This window comes from Liolophura sinensis, chromosome 1 (assembly GCF_032854445.1).
Source record: "Liolophura sinensis isolate JHLJ2023 chromosome 1, CUHK_Ljap_v2, whole genome shotgun sequence".
NCBI lineage: Eukaryota > Metazoa > Mollusca > Polyplacophora > Chitonida > Chitonidae > Liolophura > Liolophura sinensis.
The window spans coordinates 46,220,313-46,237,532 of NC_088295.1; the positions used below are offsets into that span (position 1 = coordinate 46,220,313).

Sequence of the window (17,220 nt, forward strand, 5' to 3'; positions counted from 1 at the left end):
CACGTGTGTTGACTTCCTGTAATGTGAAGGTCACTGTACAATCAGCAAAGATCTGTACCAGGAGAACACCGCAACAACTAATCATCAAGATGCTTCACAACCTTCCAAGGCTATTCTTGAGACTTGAGCTTTCAGTTCTTGTCAGTACATGTACTTCTACCTTGGTGCTTTGGGCAGTGGGATAGACCAAGTACGAGTACTGGTTAAACCGTTGTCAGTGTACTGTGACTAGGTGAGCAAACTAGATAGCAGACAAGCAAGCCAATTTTGTTTAAAAAAAAAATGGTTTCAGGATACTGTTCATTGCAATGAAAAGTCCTCCCTCTCAGTCAATTTTCTTTAAAATGATAGGACACTGTCACACATGAACAGGGGCATGATCTGGCCTTTAATGAGTTTCATGCCATATTTGGTAATACTCTAGCAGAATGACAAACCAAATTTAGTCAAGATTTTGTGATTGCATCTGGCTGCAGTTTCTTTCGCCTGTAATCTTCTCCTGACTGCATGATCAGATGATACTCTCATGAAAGGTGGAAATAACCCTGTGTCTTGTGGGTTATCAGTTTTACCTCTCACTTGAAAAATATTTATGCTGTTCAGCCTCTGTGAAGCAATATCCCCTGTGCTTTCCCATACGTGATATAGTGTCGGCCACAGAGGGAGTTCAGTGTGTATGCATTGCTATTTTGCATGGTGAATGGCAAGCAGTACCCACCAAACTTCATACAAGATCACCCTAACATCCCAACAACTCGTATGCAAGAACCAGCCCCAACAGTTTAGTTGGCATAGGATCCCCTTTGGGAGCAGTAGGTCCAGGGTCCAAGAACTTAAAAATGAAGTTGTAACTTCCTCGATCGGCATTCAACATTAAGGGGATAGTGCAACAACTGGTTGCTTACTTGCCTTCGGTAAGTCATGTCAGTGAAGTAGCACTGGATAAAAGGTCGGTGGAAATCCGCCCTGCGACCAGGAGGCACATTACATGCACTCTAATGAAAAATTGCTAAGCAGGACATTAAACTCAAAGCAATCACCCACCTATGTGCAAGGAGTTCATGGGTCGATTCCCCCAAATCCATTTCTGACAAGTCCAAATGCGAAGAATTATCACAGTGTTTAGTTTTTGGTAATGGAAGTTCAAATTTTGACATATTTGTGTTAACATTGATGAGATGGTCAAAATTTTAAATTTACAGGGTTCCAAAAAACTCTAACACTGGCTATATGGAACTGGCCCCAGATAGCGAACAAAACCAAAACCACATTTTTTGAGTAAAATAAACTTTTATTTTTATGGTACAATTATATCACACTCTTCAGAAGATCATTATATTGATTGACGAAAAATCTACTCGTACCGAAAGACTACACCATTTGGTTCCCATGTAAAATTACTACAATGTGTGGGTGTTCTAGAACTACACGAAAACTGAATGAACTCGACCCTACACGTCTCGAGTAAACCACACTTAATATGTAATAAAACAGCTTAATGTCTCGAGATAGCACACGAGTTCTGAGGCGAAGGATGTATCTTATATCAAAGTAGTCCAAGCAGTTGTCTTTTTAAAGTCAACATCTGCATGCAGAGGTGAATGCAAAAATCTGTCCTACATATAAGTACTGAATAACTAATGCTAGGTATCAAAAATGAACTGTGCCTGCAGGTTTTGCCCAAATCAGAAAAAAAATTATTCCCATCATGATTCTACATGGGAACTAAGAAGTGTCAAATTTGGACATATTACAAAAATAGACTGTATCACCAAAACGAAATAACTTCTTAAAGGTCTGGCATCATTAGTTCATGCAGCCCAAGAACTTACTTCAATTTCATTATAGTAGCATTTGGAGACTCCCCAAAAGAATCTTTACCTTCTTTGTGTAAACAAGATAGACAGCGCTGTGACCACAAACAGTGCTACCCTATGTCTTCTAATTCTGAGAAACCTAGTCTGCTCATTTCACCCAATATATAACTGTAGCAGGAATATTGAGTTTCTCTTATATCACATGGTTTGACCATCTAATGAACAACATACTCATATCTTAGCTTTTCCAAAGGGCTGGTAAAGAAATGTAATATTCTGCTTTCAACACTATTAATATCTGTCCCAAAAATTAGAAGAATTGGGGCACTAATAGTAATGTAAGAAGTAATAAAAAGATAAAAATTCATTCAAAATAAAAAAAAAAAAAAAAATGTACATTTACATACTGACTGCCACCATATATGTATGAACATATCATAATGCTAGGTCCACATTTAACTATGAAACAAAAGTACATTGTTATCATACAGACTACTGTGTACCAGTACAGTAAAGGCCTATGACAACATCAGCAGCGCTGCTATGAAAATGTGTACCACTAGCTTTAACAATTAATAGCAAGGCTGAAATTGTAATACGTTTTAAGTTCTTTAGGGAAGAACCAGTAGAAAAATGTTCACAAATAAATTTAAGTGTAAGTGGTATACAGTTCAAACTACAGTACCTGTACCCGCTGTAATAATCTCTTACTTTCAGAAAGGTGTTTCCAAGTTCGTTTAGCAGGTAAACTGATATCATACCCCCCCCCAAAAAAAAAAACAAAAAGTAAGCTTCTGCACCAAAAGCATCTTTTGATATATTTGCCTCTAAAAATGCACCATTTTTTTGGGGGGGGGGGGGGGGATTCTTAGTCATTTACCATATTCTGCTAATAGTTTGACTTCCTAAGGGATGTTTTAATGCTTAAATAGAATGATCTGAGCACATTTTTTGCACTGAAGTTTTTCATCTTTCATCACTGTATTTTCCTCACAAGGCTCCTTACTAATACCTGGGACTAAAATATCTGTTCTATAAATCTCAGTTAATACAGAACTTAATACATGTTCAGAATGGGCCTCTTTTATATACAAAACCCTACTATTCATTTCCCTGTTCAGAAAAATAATTTACCTAGAATAATACAACACTCCCTAACCTATATTTTATACTGAGTAATCCAATATTCACATTCACACACCATAATTATTACACCCTATGATATACAAAAAAAAAAAGAAGTTTTTTTTTTGGTTTTATGATTTGATTCAGTTTTGTATGTCCTGGCTACAAATGCTTATAGGCCAAAGATTAAGTGTACACCAGCATGTCATGTCATAAAATTGTCACATCAGAAGGTAAAAAAAGCATGTGCATGTAGCAGACAAGTGAAAGACATCACCCGGGGAAAGATAAGCATTAATTAGGACAAATAAAATCACAGATCTGACAAGAATGTGTACAAATAATGCACACAAATATTTTACCCGGTACATGGGAAAAACCAAACAAGTTCACTGCTCTTATGCACAAGATCTAATTGACAAAGTTTTGCGATGGAATTATAAAACCATTTTCTAAAATCTATAATGTAGAAATAGGGAATGCCCTGCAATTGTGTAAACTATAAAAAAACAAAATCTGAATATGAACATAGATTAAATAGCCTTAATGACCACAAATTTCGTCCATGAATAACTTGCACATTTGTCCTGATTCTGACAGTTCTACCGATTTTTAGAAAGGTGTTTTTCAGGTTTTCTTGAAACATGGGATGATATTCTACTGAAAAATTGTAAGTTCCAGCACCAAAAATTATATTTTGAGACATTTATTTGCCTCTAAAAATGCACTTTGTGGACTAAATTTGAGGTCATTTTTTAGGGTATACATGTTTAACCTACATGTAATGTATAACTACAATGACACCAAACAGATCAGCACCATCAAATTAACTTTCAAACTTCGGCTACATAAAGACATTTACATACTAGATCTGATTTAAAAGGAGTCCGCTTATCAGTTCATAACAGCATAGCCATGGCAACACAGGTTATCATTTCATACTTGTATCATGGCAACAGAGGTAGTCAGTCCACAAAAGCATGATCATGGCAACAGTCCATGCATGATCATGGCAACACAGGTTGTCAGTTCAGATCAGCATCACCATGGCAACACAGGTTGTCAGTTCAGATCAGCATCACCATGGCAACACAGGTTGTCAGTTCAGATCAGCATCACCATGGCAACACAGGTCATCAGTCACTAACAGCATGGCCAAGTCAGTATTATACATGTAGTAGCATGAATTACTTCATTGTCAGTAACCATGGTTATAATAATTACAAAACTGAGGCGGTGCAGAGATCATGCTGACTTCCAATTAAAGAGTTTTTTAACCAAATCTAATACCATGGCTGTATTAAAAATGGAGGAGAGGAAGACAGATAACGGACTATTACTAAAAACCCATTTAAATCCCTTCAGCCTGAAAATGGTGATGATGACAACATAGAATGTCAGGTACAATTGTGATTATGTACAAAAAGTCACCAGTATAAAATGTAAATAATTAGAAGGATAAAAATTTTAAACAATCACATAAAAAAGATTGAGAGAACAACAAAAACTTGTCCCACAGACTCAAACTCCCCCAAACACCCCCGCCACCAACCCACCTCTCTCAACAAGAGCCTGAAAAATGACACATATGAGCAGACAAACATATAGACAGACAGTTTGGTGACATGCAGAAATATATGATCACATTGCCTGGAATGATGGGCCTATAGTTATGCAGTGTTAGTGAACTATATGCGCATGTACTGTACCAAGTGACAATTCTCAGAAGACTCAAGTACAAATGCTACAAACCTGAAGATGGTCATGGGTTGACCCCGGGATGTGCCTGGTTTCCTTCCACTATAATGCTGGCCACCGTCGTATAAGTGAAATATTCTTGACTATAGTGTAAAACACCAATCAGATACATAAATAAATAACCAAATGCTACACCTACAGGTCAAGACGTTGGCTGTACTATATTCCACCTAAAGTCTGCTATGTAAAATGTACTTTCTGAATCATAGAAAGGTCTTTAATCGATACATTTTATGCAACACTCAAGTTTTTCTATGAAATTAATCAAACTTCACATAAAACTCATATATAATTGGTCATATAAGGTGGACGAATTGATCAGAATCAAGCAGAATGTGTCACTTGGAAAAATCTAAATTTTAGGTGAAATAGGGTACTGGTAATAATAATTCCTTTGGTAGCATTGAGATTAGGCTGAAGATGACGGTTCAAATCTCACTAGAGCCATGGTCTTGACCCAATCTACACTTGTGATTCGGTTAAACTTCATATATTCCCTGATGGTTTTTCCTCAGATTTATAGGACCATGAGCAAAAGCATGAGCATGATTACTGTGAATATTAAATAGATTATTTTTTATAATTACTTTAACATGATTCAGCTGCCTATCAATACAAATTCAATGTTTCATGTATTATATCTGTTTCATTATTATGACCTGATGTGATGCAAGACAACGTCTGTGAATGGATTTCTGTACAAAGGTGTACACAATACATATCGTTCTGAATTGAGCTGTTTTTTTGAAAAATTTTCAACTCTGAATTATATTCAGTTCATGTGTTTTATATGGCATGCAACTGTAAATTTGTCACACTGCGGTAAAAGAGAAGATTCATGTTCATCTACGGACACTATATATATAGGCCTACATATATATATACATATTTGCTTAATAAGAACACCACTGTTTGAAAATTCAGTCTGAATACTAAGAATATCAAGCAAGGCAGACGCGTTCTATCATTTTTTTACATCGGAACTTTTTAGCAGTGACAAGCAGCTCTATGGAACGACGGTGTTGTTGTTGTTGTTCAGGAAGGTAATCTTTGATCATGATTATTGGGGGCACATGCCTTGTACCTTGTGAGAGCATGCAAGGCAGTCGAGTGTTCTTGTATTTTCCTATGGATATTTGTGTGTCTATGTATTTGTTTGCAGAGCCATGTATTTTGAGGCCCATCATAATCCCTATCAGTTTGCTATCAGTGCACAGTAGGCTACTTTCTGTTTGAGAATGACATAATCATGACTATTTTGTTAACAAGTTAATTGCTTCAATTCTGCTTTCTGAATCAGATATGAATCCCACTATCAAATTTGCCACCACAGCCTAAGTAACACAATCCATACAATTCTCGAACTACAGTCAAGCATTTTCCCTACAAAAAAATCCTGCCATCAAGTTCTCACTTAATCTCCAACATTGTGTCACCTTATCAACATTTTGCTATTTTCAGCTTAAAATTTTGTGAAATTCACAACATAGGATAAAAAGCTTGCTGCCACAACTTAGAAACACAGAACACTTTGTACAGGTACATTAATTAATGTACTTCCTAATCTGACTCCAAACAGTGAATATAAAACCACACATGCAGCACAACACATAATTTCTCTCCTGAACAAATCTGCATAGTCACTTCATCAAAAAGCACAACCAATTTTTTTAACATTTGCATGCATTATTAAAAATATCCATACTTCTGGACTCATCATGGGTAAGCAATTGCACATTTTCCTTTATTGGCCAATTTCGAATCCCCCCCTCCCTGCCCCTAAATTTCAGGACACTTTCCTTTCTCAAACAGATGCTAATAATCAGCTACACAAATGGGTAAACAAAAACATACATAAGTTAAGCATGCTTTTACAGGACACTTCTACAATGTGCAATGCCATACGGTACTGTGTGTAATAGTACAGTAAGATACTGTAACAAAGTGATAACAACATAATACCATTAAAATGAATAATACCTCAACCAATGACAGCAGCAATAAGCCCATTACAACACTACAGCAGGCTCACAGCCATGTTAAAAATACACACCTACATGTACAGTAGGCCTATGTGGCTCTGAAGAGCATCATTCTAACGCTTTGAGTCTTAATGTCGCACGAAAAATTGCAAATCACTCACGCGCAGATTAACAAGAATTCAGCCCCATTTGATTCCTGATATACTCCTTCACAAAAATATCTCACCATGACAGCATCTGGACAGGATATGGTTGTTGTTGTTGCTGTGGGTAAACAAATGATTAAAAGTCAACTTGTGAAAGTACTGCAGAAAAGGTGGAGATGTGATTATGTTGTGTGATGTGAACATTTAGGTTGTAACATGTACATGTCTTAATGTGGGAGTGCAAAAATACCTTAATGTTAGAGTGTGGTGTCATTGTGGAAGAATGTGACGTCTGTATACAGGCTATTATAGGTCAATTACAAGACTTCACACTGCAGAAGAGTTGCCCTTCATCTCAGCATGTCTTACAAGAATCCACATAGATACATGCATGTTACTATAGTCACCACATGAAAGTATCCAATAATCAAATTCTGCAGTTGCACATGTATCCTACAGGCACATTCTATGTGTACAAAGCCTCCTGCAGGCATCCTGCCCATTTACATGCATCCTACTGACACATCCTGTGTGGGTATACATCCATCCTGCAGACACATCTCCTACCCATGAATATGCAGGTATCTTTAAACAGACACATCTTGCTCATGTACATGCATCCTGCAGACATCTTGTGCATGTACATGCACCCTTCAGACATCCTGCCCATGTATATGCACCCTGCAGACATCCTGCCCATGTATATGCACCCTGCAGATAGCCTGCCTGATACATCCTGCCCATGCATATACATCCTGCCCATGTACATTCATCCTACAGATACATCCTGCCCATGTACAAGCATTCTACAGATGAATCCTGCTGATGCACATGAATCCTACAGATACATCCTTTAGGTACCGCATCAATCCTGACTGACTAGTCTGTTCAATCCAGCACCACAAAATCAATGCACTCAGAATCCAGCAGTACTACTGAAGTCATCTCCTCACGTCCACAAGGAGACAGGAAGCAGGGCCTCTTTCGTTCCTGGCTGAGGGGTCAAGTCCTCACCGCAGAGGAAAGACGCCGGCATTAGCACCAAATGACCTTTGACCTTCTTCAAATGTTCCCTTGCCTCGTCAGGGTTTAGTCTGGCCAGGGGTGTTTTCTTGCAGTACTGGTGCAGCTCGGCAAACTTCACCACAGAGTCTGTCGGTATGCAATTGAACACCTGTGAAGAAGAGAAATAATCAGATTAAAGGCAAAGTAAACTCAAATTATAAACATGCAAGTTCTCATTGAAAGTTCATCAAAAACAACACAATGAGCAGATGTAACAGGAATAAAATATTCAAACCTGATATGATATGAAAATCTACAATGCATTTTCAGCAAAGCTTTTAATGGTCTAAAATCACAAAGGCTTTACATCCTGTCAGCATGACCTCTTACTGTGTTAGGATAATCTATTCTGTACAGTACATTTAGTTATAAATCAATGACTCACAGGGTATTAATAATAGTTTTATTGCCCTAATTCCTCAACCTTTTCGCATATAAAAGAGCAACTTTCAGTGCAATATATGCACATTTTTACATTTGATTTTGCTGCCAAAAACACTGGCTGGATTAATGAGTTCTGGGCTTCACAAAAAGTACAATTTTATCAGTCAACACAGAATAATGCCTTCGGAATATGCTTGAATAAACATCTTGCAAACATGCAAAAGTTCGAAGAATTCCGGTACAGGGTATTGCCAGCTTAGTGTCACATATCACCTCGAATTTATTTTCATTATTCTTCTATGATTGGATTTCCAAAGTCAGCAACACACCACTTTCTGCATAATTATAAACACCCATAACATAAATCACAGACTCCCATTTTTTTCTTGCGACTAATCTTTGCCTTGAAATTTAAAAATGTTAACTTATTACTGATGCTATATATGTATTTATCAGAACTAACAGTCAGTATATCTTTCTGAACTCTTCAAGAAGCTAGTAAACGCATAAATGAACTAGAAATTTTTACCTTTTCAAACACAAATGTGTTAACGCTGGCCTGTTTAATCCAAATCTCCTTGAAGAATTCGTCACTTACAGGGTCAGAGACATCAGCTTGCATATCACCACGCTCTATGCCAAGGTGTTCCCTGATAAACACATCATAAAATCATGTGAATGGTACAAAAACTAATGTTTTTTTTTTTTTTTAAATCAGGGTTCATGGAGCACAATGCTTCTTAAATTCCAAAACTTTCCAGGACCGTTTCAAATAGAATTCCATGACTTTCCAGGACGGTTTCAAATAGAATTCCATGACTTTCCAGGACCTTTTCAAATAGAATTCCAGGAATTTTATCACCAGTTCAAAGCACAGTGCTTTCCACTTTTTGGCACACATTTGACTATTTAGCCATTTGCAAATATTTTGTCGTGCCATCATGAATGAACGACACATTGACCACAAATTCAAATCTTGCTCTGGTTAAATGTCAAGAATTTGAGACTTAACACATACAGTCTACAAACAATTTAGAAAGTGTTTTGTCACTTTAATCAAATTCCAGGACTTCCAAAAAAAATTCCAGGACTTTTTAGGGCCCTGGAATATTAATTTCAAATTCTATGAATTTCAAGGATTTTCTTTCAAGCAAATATGGCATACATGTAATACTACAATGAACATAGAAATACAGAAGATGTTTAGCAGGTAACAAGTATGCTTCAGCTTGTTCAATATGGTCCAAAAAGTCCACCATAGAACCTCCATCTTTTATTTTATTTCATTTTTTTTTTTTAATTTTATTCACTGTAAAAAAAAAAAACAACCCCCCCCCAAAAATCATGAATATTCAGAATACTATACTGACCTGAACAAAGTACGCCTTAACGATGAAGCAAAGTATCCAGCCTGATGAGACTTCCCCCCGAACATCACCTCAAATTTGTGTTTGTCCTCCACCAAAATGGCCACCTCGCTGTCACGATTTCCCAACATGCTCCTGTCATTCACATTGGCTGACCCTATGATGACCTTATTGTCATCAACAATCATCAGTTTACAATGGACATAAATAAGCTCGGTCACCTGCAAAGAACAAAATGAAAATGATATTAGAATGGTACAACAATGGTATCACTCATGGAATAAGGGAAAAATTCGCACCCAGCATGGAGTTAAGATGCTGCCACACTGTAGCCATTGAAGGGCACACGCCTTTAACCATTAGGCCAAGGCTGACCCTATGTAAAACACATGTACAGAGTACTGGTATATATGGTGCTAATCTTTACTTCCAAAAACACACCCAAAATAATTGCAGATTTTTGGGTGTTCTGGCGAAATTATCATGTAAACAACATTTCTAGAACTCACCAATTCTCCCACCAGTTCGCTGTGCGTCCTCAGACCGTAGAAAGATATGTACTGCATGGGGTCCCGAACTGTAAAACAATTTTATAAAACTTCCGTTTTTATGTGTTTTAAATGCAAAATGTTCCATTAATGAGAAAAAGAACACAAGCTGGTGAATGAAAAATTGTTCAGTCCTAAAATACATAGCAAGACAAAAACTAGAAAAATTTAACAAAGGATGAAAATGTTAGAAAAAAATAAAATTTCTGCTAAAAGAAAAAAATAAAATAAATTACCTCCTTGGGCACAGAGTTTGGTGTAGATGGCATAGGGGCCCCTGAACATGGACATGTAATTCCAGTGTGTGACAGCCTGAATGGCCGTGCCAGTGGCTGTTCCAAATGCCCCCTCAAAGCCTGGCAGAAGTGGCATAACTACATACACACGGAACTTCTCACCAGCACTGATGAACAAAGCGAGGAAGAGATACTAATTTCAATATTGTCTCATAGATGTTGGTTATAAATTTAGAAGAGCTTAATGGTACAACAACTTTTGTGTAAAAGAAAACCACTGCATCTTGCCTGACAAATTTACTTCTATGTATTAATGCCACTTTGCTGCATCTTTCACATATACCATAGCAATCCGTTTTTTTGGTTGAGCAGTGGGAGGAGTGCTATTGGTAAATCTCCAAAGACAAGCGGTCTTCAATAAACGTTAAACTCGGTGAATAGTCACAAGAGGGTGTTCATCTCTTCTGTTTCACCAAGGCCCCACAAGCAGCGACACTGTTCTGGATTTTACAAATTCCCTGACCAATCTTGTAATAAACATAATAGATCTTGAATGCCTGTATGTAATCACTGAGTTTAAATAAAACATCTCATCAATTGCTGAGAATGTTACAACATACCGATGAGCTTTCATAATCCTGTGAAACAAGGCATTACCAATTCCATTCTTCACATCTGGGTGTTCGATTGGTGAAATGAAAAACTGGTTCTGGAAAAAATCAATATAAACTTTTCTCATCCTCACGCAGAAGAAAACAATTAACTCAGATGCAAAGGTATCTTAAACTTGTGTTTAGCCAATCCCAAAATGTAACATCCAAATATGCATAATTAATAGAATTGAGGAGGAATAAGTTACTAAATGGTACAGTGCATTAACCATCCCATTCTATTAAACTACATAAAAATTCTGCAAATTAATTTTCAATCTGTGTACAAAAGTTGATTGCTGTAAATTCTTGAGTATATGTCAATATGCTATACACTCCCAGATGCAAGGAACAATCGTTACGGTACACTTTGGCACTTGTTTAGTACTTTTTTTTTAAATTTGTTCTACAAAAATCATGCTACGAGGAAAGCATTCTTGGCCTGAGGAACAATGAGTCACCCAATCTACTTGCTATGTACTTTACTAATTGATCACCTCCTTGTTAATATACATGTATAAAAGAAGTTAATAGTCATTCAGATTTATTGTGTTATGCTCTGAGTGATTGAAAGAGAAAAATCACCTGATGTGTGATGAATCTCCTTTAAGTACCTCAGGTCCAGATACTTTTCAGCCTTTCCTCGTACATGATAGAGGTTTTTACTATACATAATCAGGACACACTTCTGTTTTTGAAAACTTCCAGTTAACAGTATGATACACAGTGGTTCAAAGAAGTAAATGGCACATGTACATATAAAATCATGCTCGCATGGTATCATTATGCGTAGAATTCTTGATGAAATTTGCTGACACAGCTTCAACATTTCAAGACTTCCAGATTCCTCAGACTCTTTACCTCAATATATATAAAATGTTCAGCTTTGCCGATGAGATCGATGTAAGCGTTGTGGATGGAGCATTCTGTCTCTGACAACCCAGCTGACCATTTACCACTGCTTCTCAAAATCTGCAATGATTAATAAATAGGCATTATGCCATACTGATTTAAATGTTTGCTGTACGTGCAGAATGAATCTTTTCTCAATGTCATCGGAGCGTATAGAAATAATACTTCTGTTAGACATGAATGTTACTCATACCCTTTTTTTAAGACAAAAATTTTTAAATCCTCACATATTCAGATTATGTCCGTTTGGTTTTGATTTGTGGTTCAGGGTTTAGTGCCAAATTTCAACATAATCAACATTTCACAATTCAAAACGGTGCTTGCTGAAAAGCAAATGACATTGACACTGGAGATCCCAACTCAACTGCTCGTTAAGTACAGACACAGTGCTGACCAGTACTTTACCTGTCATGTTAGGAGTATCACAAGAGGAAGCTCAAAACACTGTTGAGTTTAAAGCGTCAGACATAATCAGAAGCACAATCAGCATAAAGCAGAAGTGTTCACATGGAAAACTGTACCTGTGAGTTGGTATTGAAGGTGATGTTTTTGATGGAGTGTGGGACAGGAATGTCGTCGTAACACTTAGGCAGCAGGAACGGGTACTTCTCATTGTACTTGGCCTTCTCCAACTGGAAAATACAAGACTTCACCCAGTCAGATAGCAACACAAACAATAAGCATTCCATACAAAAGTTCTCAACAGGCGAAGTCTTCTCACCAGTCACATGAACAAGCCACACTAGCTTACTTTCCAAAGATTTGTGTCTTTGGCCCGAATTTACACGCAACGAGTTGTCACAATATGTATCAATTATGAAATACAGTAACACAACCTTTTACTACACTTTACAATGTTCCCAGTTTCGTAGTAATTTAAGTCAAGTTTTTTAGGTTTTAGAGCATTTATAGACAATAGTTAATCACGGCAAAGATAGAAAGCTGTATCTTGCCCTTCCTTAATGCAATCTGGTTATAAGATGTTGACACAAGTGCTGAATGAGGTGAGAACTTCTTTCGTGAAATAAAGCTCTTACCTTGACTGTATTCCATCGACAAATGAAATGTCTGGCAGTATCTCGAGCAGCTTTTCCATACACAACAGATCCTATATCATGCCATGGCATTCTGGGAGTTTTTGTGCGGTCAATAAAATCTACATCAGGAAAACAGAGGAATTAAAGCACAAATGAAACACCTCTGAAACATATTTAAACATGCTGTAGTTACACAAACCCAATGAAATGTAAGTACTTTAATTCTTCAACCTTTTCTCATGGTTGCAAAGTGTTTATTCAAGTACATTCTGAAGGCATTATTTTGTGCTGACTTATAAAATTATACTTTTTGTGAAGCCCTGGAACTGGCCAATCCCACCAGTGTAGTTTTGTCTCCGAAATCAAATTACAAATGTCCACAGAATGCACTGAAAGTTGCTCCATCATATGCTAAGAGGTTGAGGAATTACGGTACGTGTACAAATTTCACATTTACACAAATATTCAGCTCACAAAATCTTACATAATTTAATAAAAGTACGTAAGAATATTATCAATGAGTACACACATGTTCCAATTTAACACTGATCCTCTGTAAAAATCAAATCAGGACAATAAGGATAAAACATAAGTATTAACTAGCTAAGCACTCGGTAGGCTTTTGTAAGAAAATATATACATTTACAGAACATGTTTCAACACAGACCTGTAAATGGTTGGTGCAGATTTTCAAAATCTTTGAATATAAAGTTGACATAATCTTTCCCAAGCCAGAGTTTGGATGTCCCTTCAAGGCCAAGTTCTTCAAACTCTTGTTGGCTGGATGTTCTGTAGAGATCAGGTGGAAGTTCCAGCCTAAAGAGTTCAACAAAGGGAGATAACACATCAAAACACCACACAACCATTCTGCTTCTAGTTAGGTTAAACATTTCCAATAGCATTTTTTTTTCCTTTTTATTTACAGCATGAGATGTCAAAAAACAAGAAATAAATAATTAACTTAAAATTTTACTTTTAAATACTTGAAACGCATGCAAAATTGACATTTCTAAATGATTCTGAGACTTGACATGCAATAATTAATAAAGAAATGTAATCAAAATGAGATAATTATAATAATGGTAAAGTTACATGTACTGTGAACAAAAACACAATGTATTTCAATAGGCGAAAAACTTCATTGTTTTCAAATACTCACGCATTTAAATAATTCACATTGTAGTTTTGACGTCCCCGTCTATGAACCTTATCACGGAGATTCTTTATCTGTCGAAAAAAGAGATGGTAAAAGTGTGTGATTGATTGTTTTAGGCATCGTTTAAATGATTACCTATATCAAACCAATGGCCCTCTTGCACGTGCATGGCTGACGTGTGATAAATTAGCATCAAATATAGCTTACATGAAGTTCATAAACTTTATACAAAACTTCCAAAACTTACAGTAGATCTTTTAGGCCTTTTCTGTGCCTCTGGCGAAGTGGGCTTAAGGAACAGTTCTTTGGGGACTTCCACCATGTCTCCTGTCTTTGTCCATCGCTTTGCCGACCGACTTGCTTTAACGGCGTGAACAAGTGCTCGGAACTTTCCCAATGAGTCCACTTCATCAATGCCACCATCTCCTGGGCTGGATTCTCCATCTTTGCTCTTCTGGCCTGCCTTTTTCCACAGATCTCTTAACCTGGGTCGCTCAGTGTCTGATGTTCTACTATTCTTACTTTCGTTCGATTGTTCTCGCTTGTAGTCCTTGTCGGAGTTATGCGCCCCTTCGTGAGAAGGGTCCTCATCGACTCCACCCGCCAGAGCTTCTTCTGACTTGTTCATGCGTTTACTGAAAAAATTGTGTCGCAATTTCCCTATTACTTTTTTCTTCATTTTGGTTTCTTCATCTTTTTTGTCAGTGTTGCTGGTTTGTTCACTGTCTGTTTGTTTGGCCGCAGGGTTCTTTTGGATTTCTTCATCACTGTCTGGCGGATCATCATCATCTGGGGGATGCACCACAACAGTTACATTCACCTGGCCTGGGTTGGCAGCATGGGTAGCATTATCAGTACTGTCCATGTCAGCTGCATTGTCAGTGTTGTTCTTTTTAGCTACGTTGTCTGCATTGTCCACTTTGGCTGCATTGTCAACATCGCTTGTGCTGTCATCGTTGGCTGCATTATCTACTACATCCACATTGTCAGTAATTGTCGTGTCGGCCGAGGTGGCTGCTGTGGCCTCAGCTGCATTTTTTGCTTCCTCCATGTTACAGTTGTTGTCCAACTTAGCCACAGTATCTACCTCATCCTTCGACAAGAATGTCACCGTCTAAACCAAAAGGATAACAAGAAAAAAACATTAGAGCTGTAGTTTCGATACATACTATACTACATTCCAGGGCAGAACTCTATCCATTCAGTAAAGATAAAATTTGGTTCCTTGCTGGTCTTTTGTTCAGAGAACAGTAAAACTAGAACTGCATGAAACTTGACATTTATACATCAAGAAAATCACTAATGTGCAGTCAAAGACAGACGAGCAGAATTTTAATTTAGTAAAAGTCATCAGTTACACTTCAATTTGAATGAATGAATGAATGAATGAATGTGGCTTGCAATAAACCATAGCATGGTCAGGATATGTTTGAACTACAATACTACTTCTTTTTATATACATATAAATATATCCTACAAAATCATTGCAGTTTAACGTATGCTCGAGTAAAAATATGAAATATCACCTGAATTTTTTTCATTCACATAATCTTTTCGTACGCATAACACAGCTCAATCTTTAGCCAATGGCTCAATTACTTTAGCCAAGGGTTTATCAAAAATGTCCTTGGCATGCACTTAAATCGACCCTGCACCATTCAGTGGGTTTCACACCATGCCAAGCTGCCAGTGAAAGGGTTTGATTGATTGATTGATTGGTGTTTAATGCCATGGTCAATGATTTTTTCACTTTTACAGTTTATGGGTGGAGGAAACGAGAAATCCCAGAGTAAACCAACAACCTTCACCATATACCACAGTCGACAAAGAGAGAGCTGGATTTGAACTCACTAGTCAAGGACTTTCACTATCTGAGCCATTGAGGCTCCAGCAGTTATAGGGTTGTGCTCAGAGTAGAACACACACATTATACACTCCAAACCATGAGTGTTCTAACACTAGAACAGACAAGTAAACAGGACTGCCTAACCAGACATTACCTTTGTTCCCTCAGTTTCTGACACTCCCACTGTCATACTCTCAGCCATACCACCGTTGGGCAAGCCATCCAGCACAATTGACCCAAGATCTGCTAGCCTGTTGGAAGAGTAAAACAAAAATTTACACTATGCAGTGTTAAAGTCCATGGTTGTTCTTAGTCTATACCATAGTGCTTGATGTGATTTATTTACTTTCTTGTTGTTTAATGCAATCCTCACAAATTTTTAACTTAATACAACGGTATTCAGTTTTATAAGTGGTAAAACCACCAACCTTAGGCAAATTACTGACAAACTTTGCCACATGGGACATACAGATATAAATGTATAATGATGAATGACAAATAGTCAATGTTGCAGGCATGCTTATTGTTACCAAGGCCTCAAAAACTGTGAAAAGTAAGGGAATCTAACAATTCAAGAAATCCAAGATCGGGTTTGAACCTGGACCATGTGTCTTCTGAAAAGCCTGCCCCATTGCGGGATTGAATTCTGGTCTATGATTTATCAGGCAGATTATCTAACAACTGAATTGGGTGCATACCTGTGCTGATCATCATCCCAGCGGCCGTAACACAGATCAATGCCGCTGACAAAGGCTATGGTTTGATCAATGACTACGATCTTCTCATGATGAGCCCACAGCAACACACCTTTAGTGACATGGTCAGGATGGCGTAATACCTGAATCATATAAACAACACGAGGAGTTTTACCGTTCCGTTCACTGAGTAATCACATTGATTTCAACTGAGTGCATATTCATAAAACTGCCAAGAATTGTTACTTGTAATAGAATATTATACTTTAGATATGCTAAAACAAAGACAAGAAATAATTTTCGCCTTTGAGGCATATATCGTATCTCTTAAGGGATTGTCCGCATAAATTGTTTGCATTTGTTCAGTCTCTTTTTCTTTGGAAAAACTGAACACGATATACACCATTGGTTTGCACTTCAGTTTGAACGCTTTAAGGGAATCAAATGAATCCCCCTATCAGTCGGCCACTGTGTAGTGACACGTTTCAACATCGTT

The 17,220-nt window shown here is 37.3% G+C and overlaps 1 protein-coding gene across 1 annotated transcript in view; it reads right to left on the minus strand.

The window, feature by feature from the left end:
* Positions 1-1,284: 1,284 nt before the first annotated feature.
* LOC135461413 (phospholipase D1-like) overlaps positions 1,285-17,220 on the minus strand; it is a 36,053-nt gene continuing 20,117 nt past the window's right edge. Inside the window, exons 13-26 of the mRNA XM_064738504.1 lie at positions 16,728-16,867; positions 16,184-16,280; positions 14,431-15,297; positions 14,187-14,254; positions 13,695-13,843; positions 13,028-13,146; positions 12,512-12,622; positions 11,940-12,050; positions 11,049-11,137; positions 10,429-10,595; positions 10,154-10,221; positions 9,648-9,865; positions 8,807-8,927; positions 1,285-8,002 (exon numbers count right to left, since the gene is read on the minus strand). Coding sequence (XP_064594574.1) covers positions 7,778-8,002; positions 8,807-8,927; positions 9,648-9,865; positions 10,154-10,221; positions 10,429-10,595; positions 11,049-11,137; positions 11,940-12,050; positions 12,512-12,622; positions 13,028-13,146; positions 13,695-13,843; positions 14,187-14,254; positions 14,431-15,297; positions 16,184-16,280; positions 16,728-16,867 — 2,550 coding nt within the window. The 3' untranslated portion in view covers positions 1,285-7,777. The remainder of the gene's footprint in view (positions 8,003-8,806; positions 8,928-9,647; positions 9,866-10,153; positions 10,222-10,428; positions 10,596-11,048; positions 11,138-11,939; positions 12,051-12,511; positions 12,623-13,027; positions 13,147-13,694; positions 13,844-14,186; positions 14,255-14,430; positions 15,298-16,183; positions 16,281-16,727; positions 16,868-17,220) is intronic.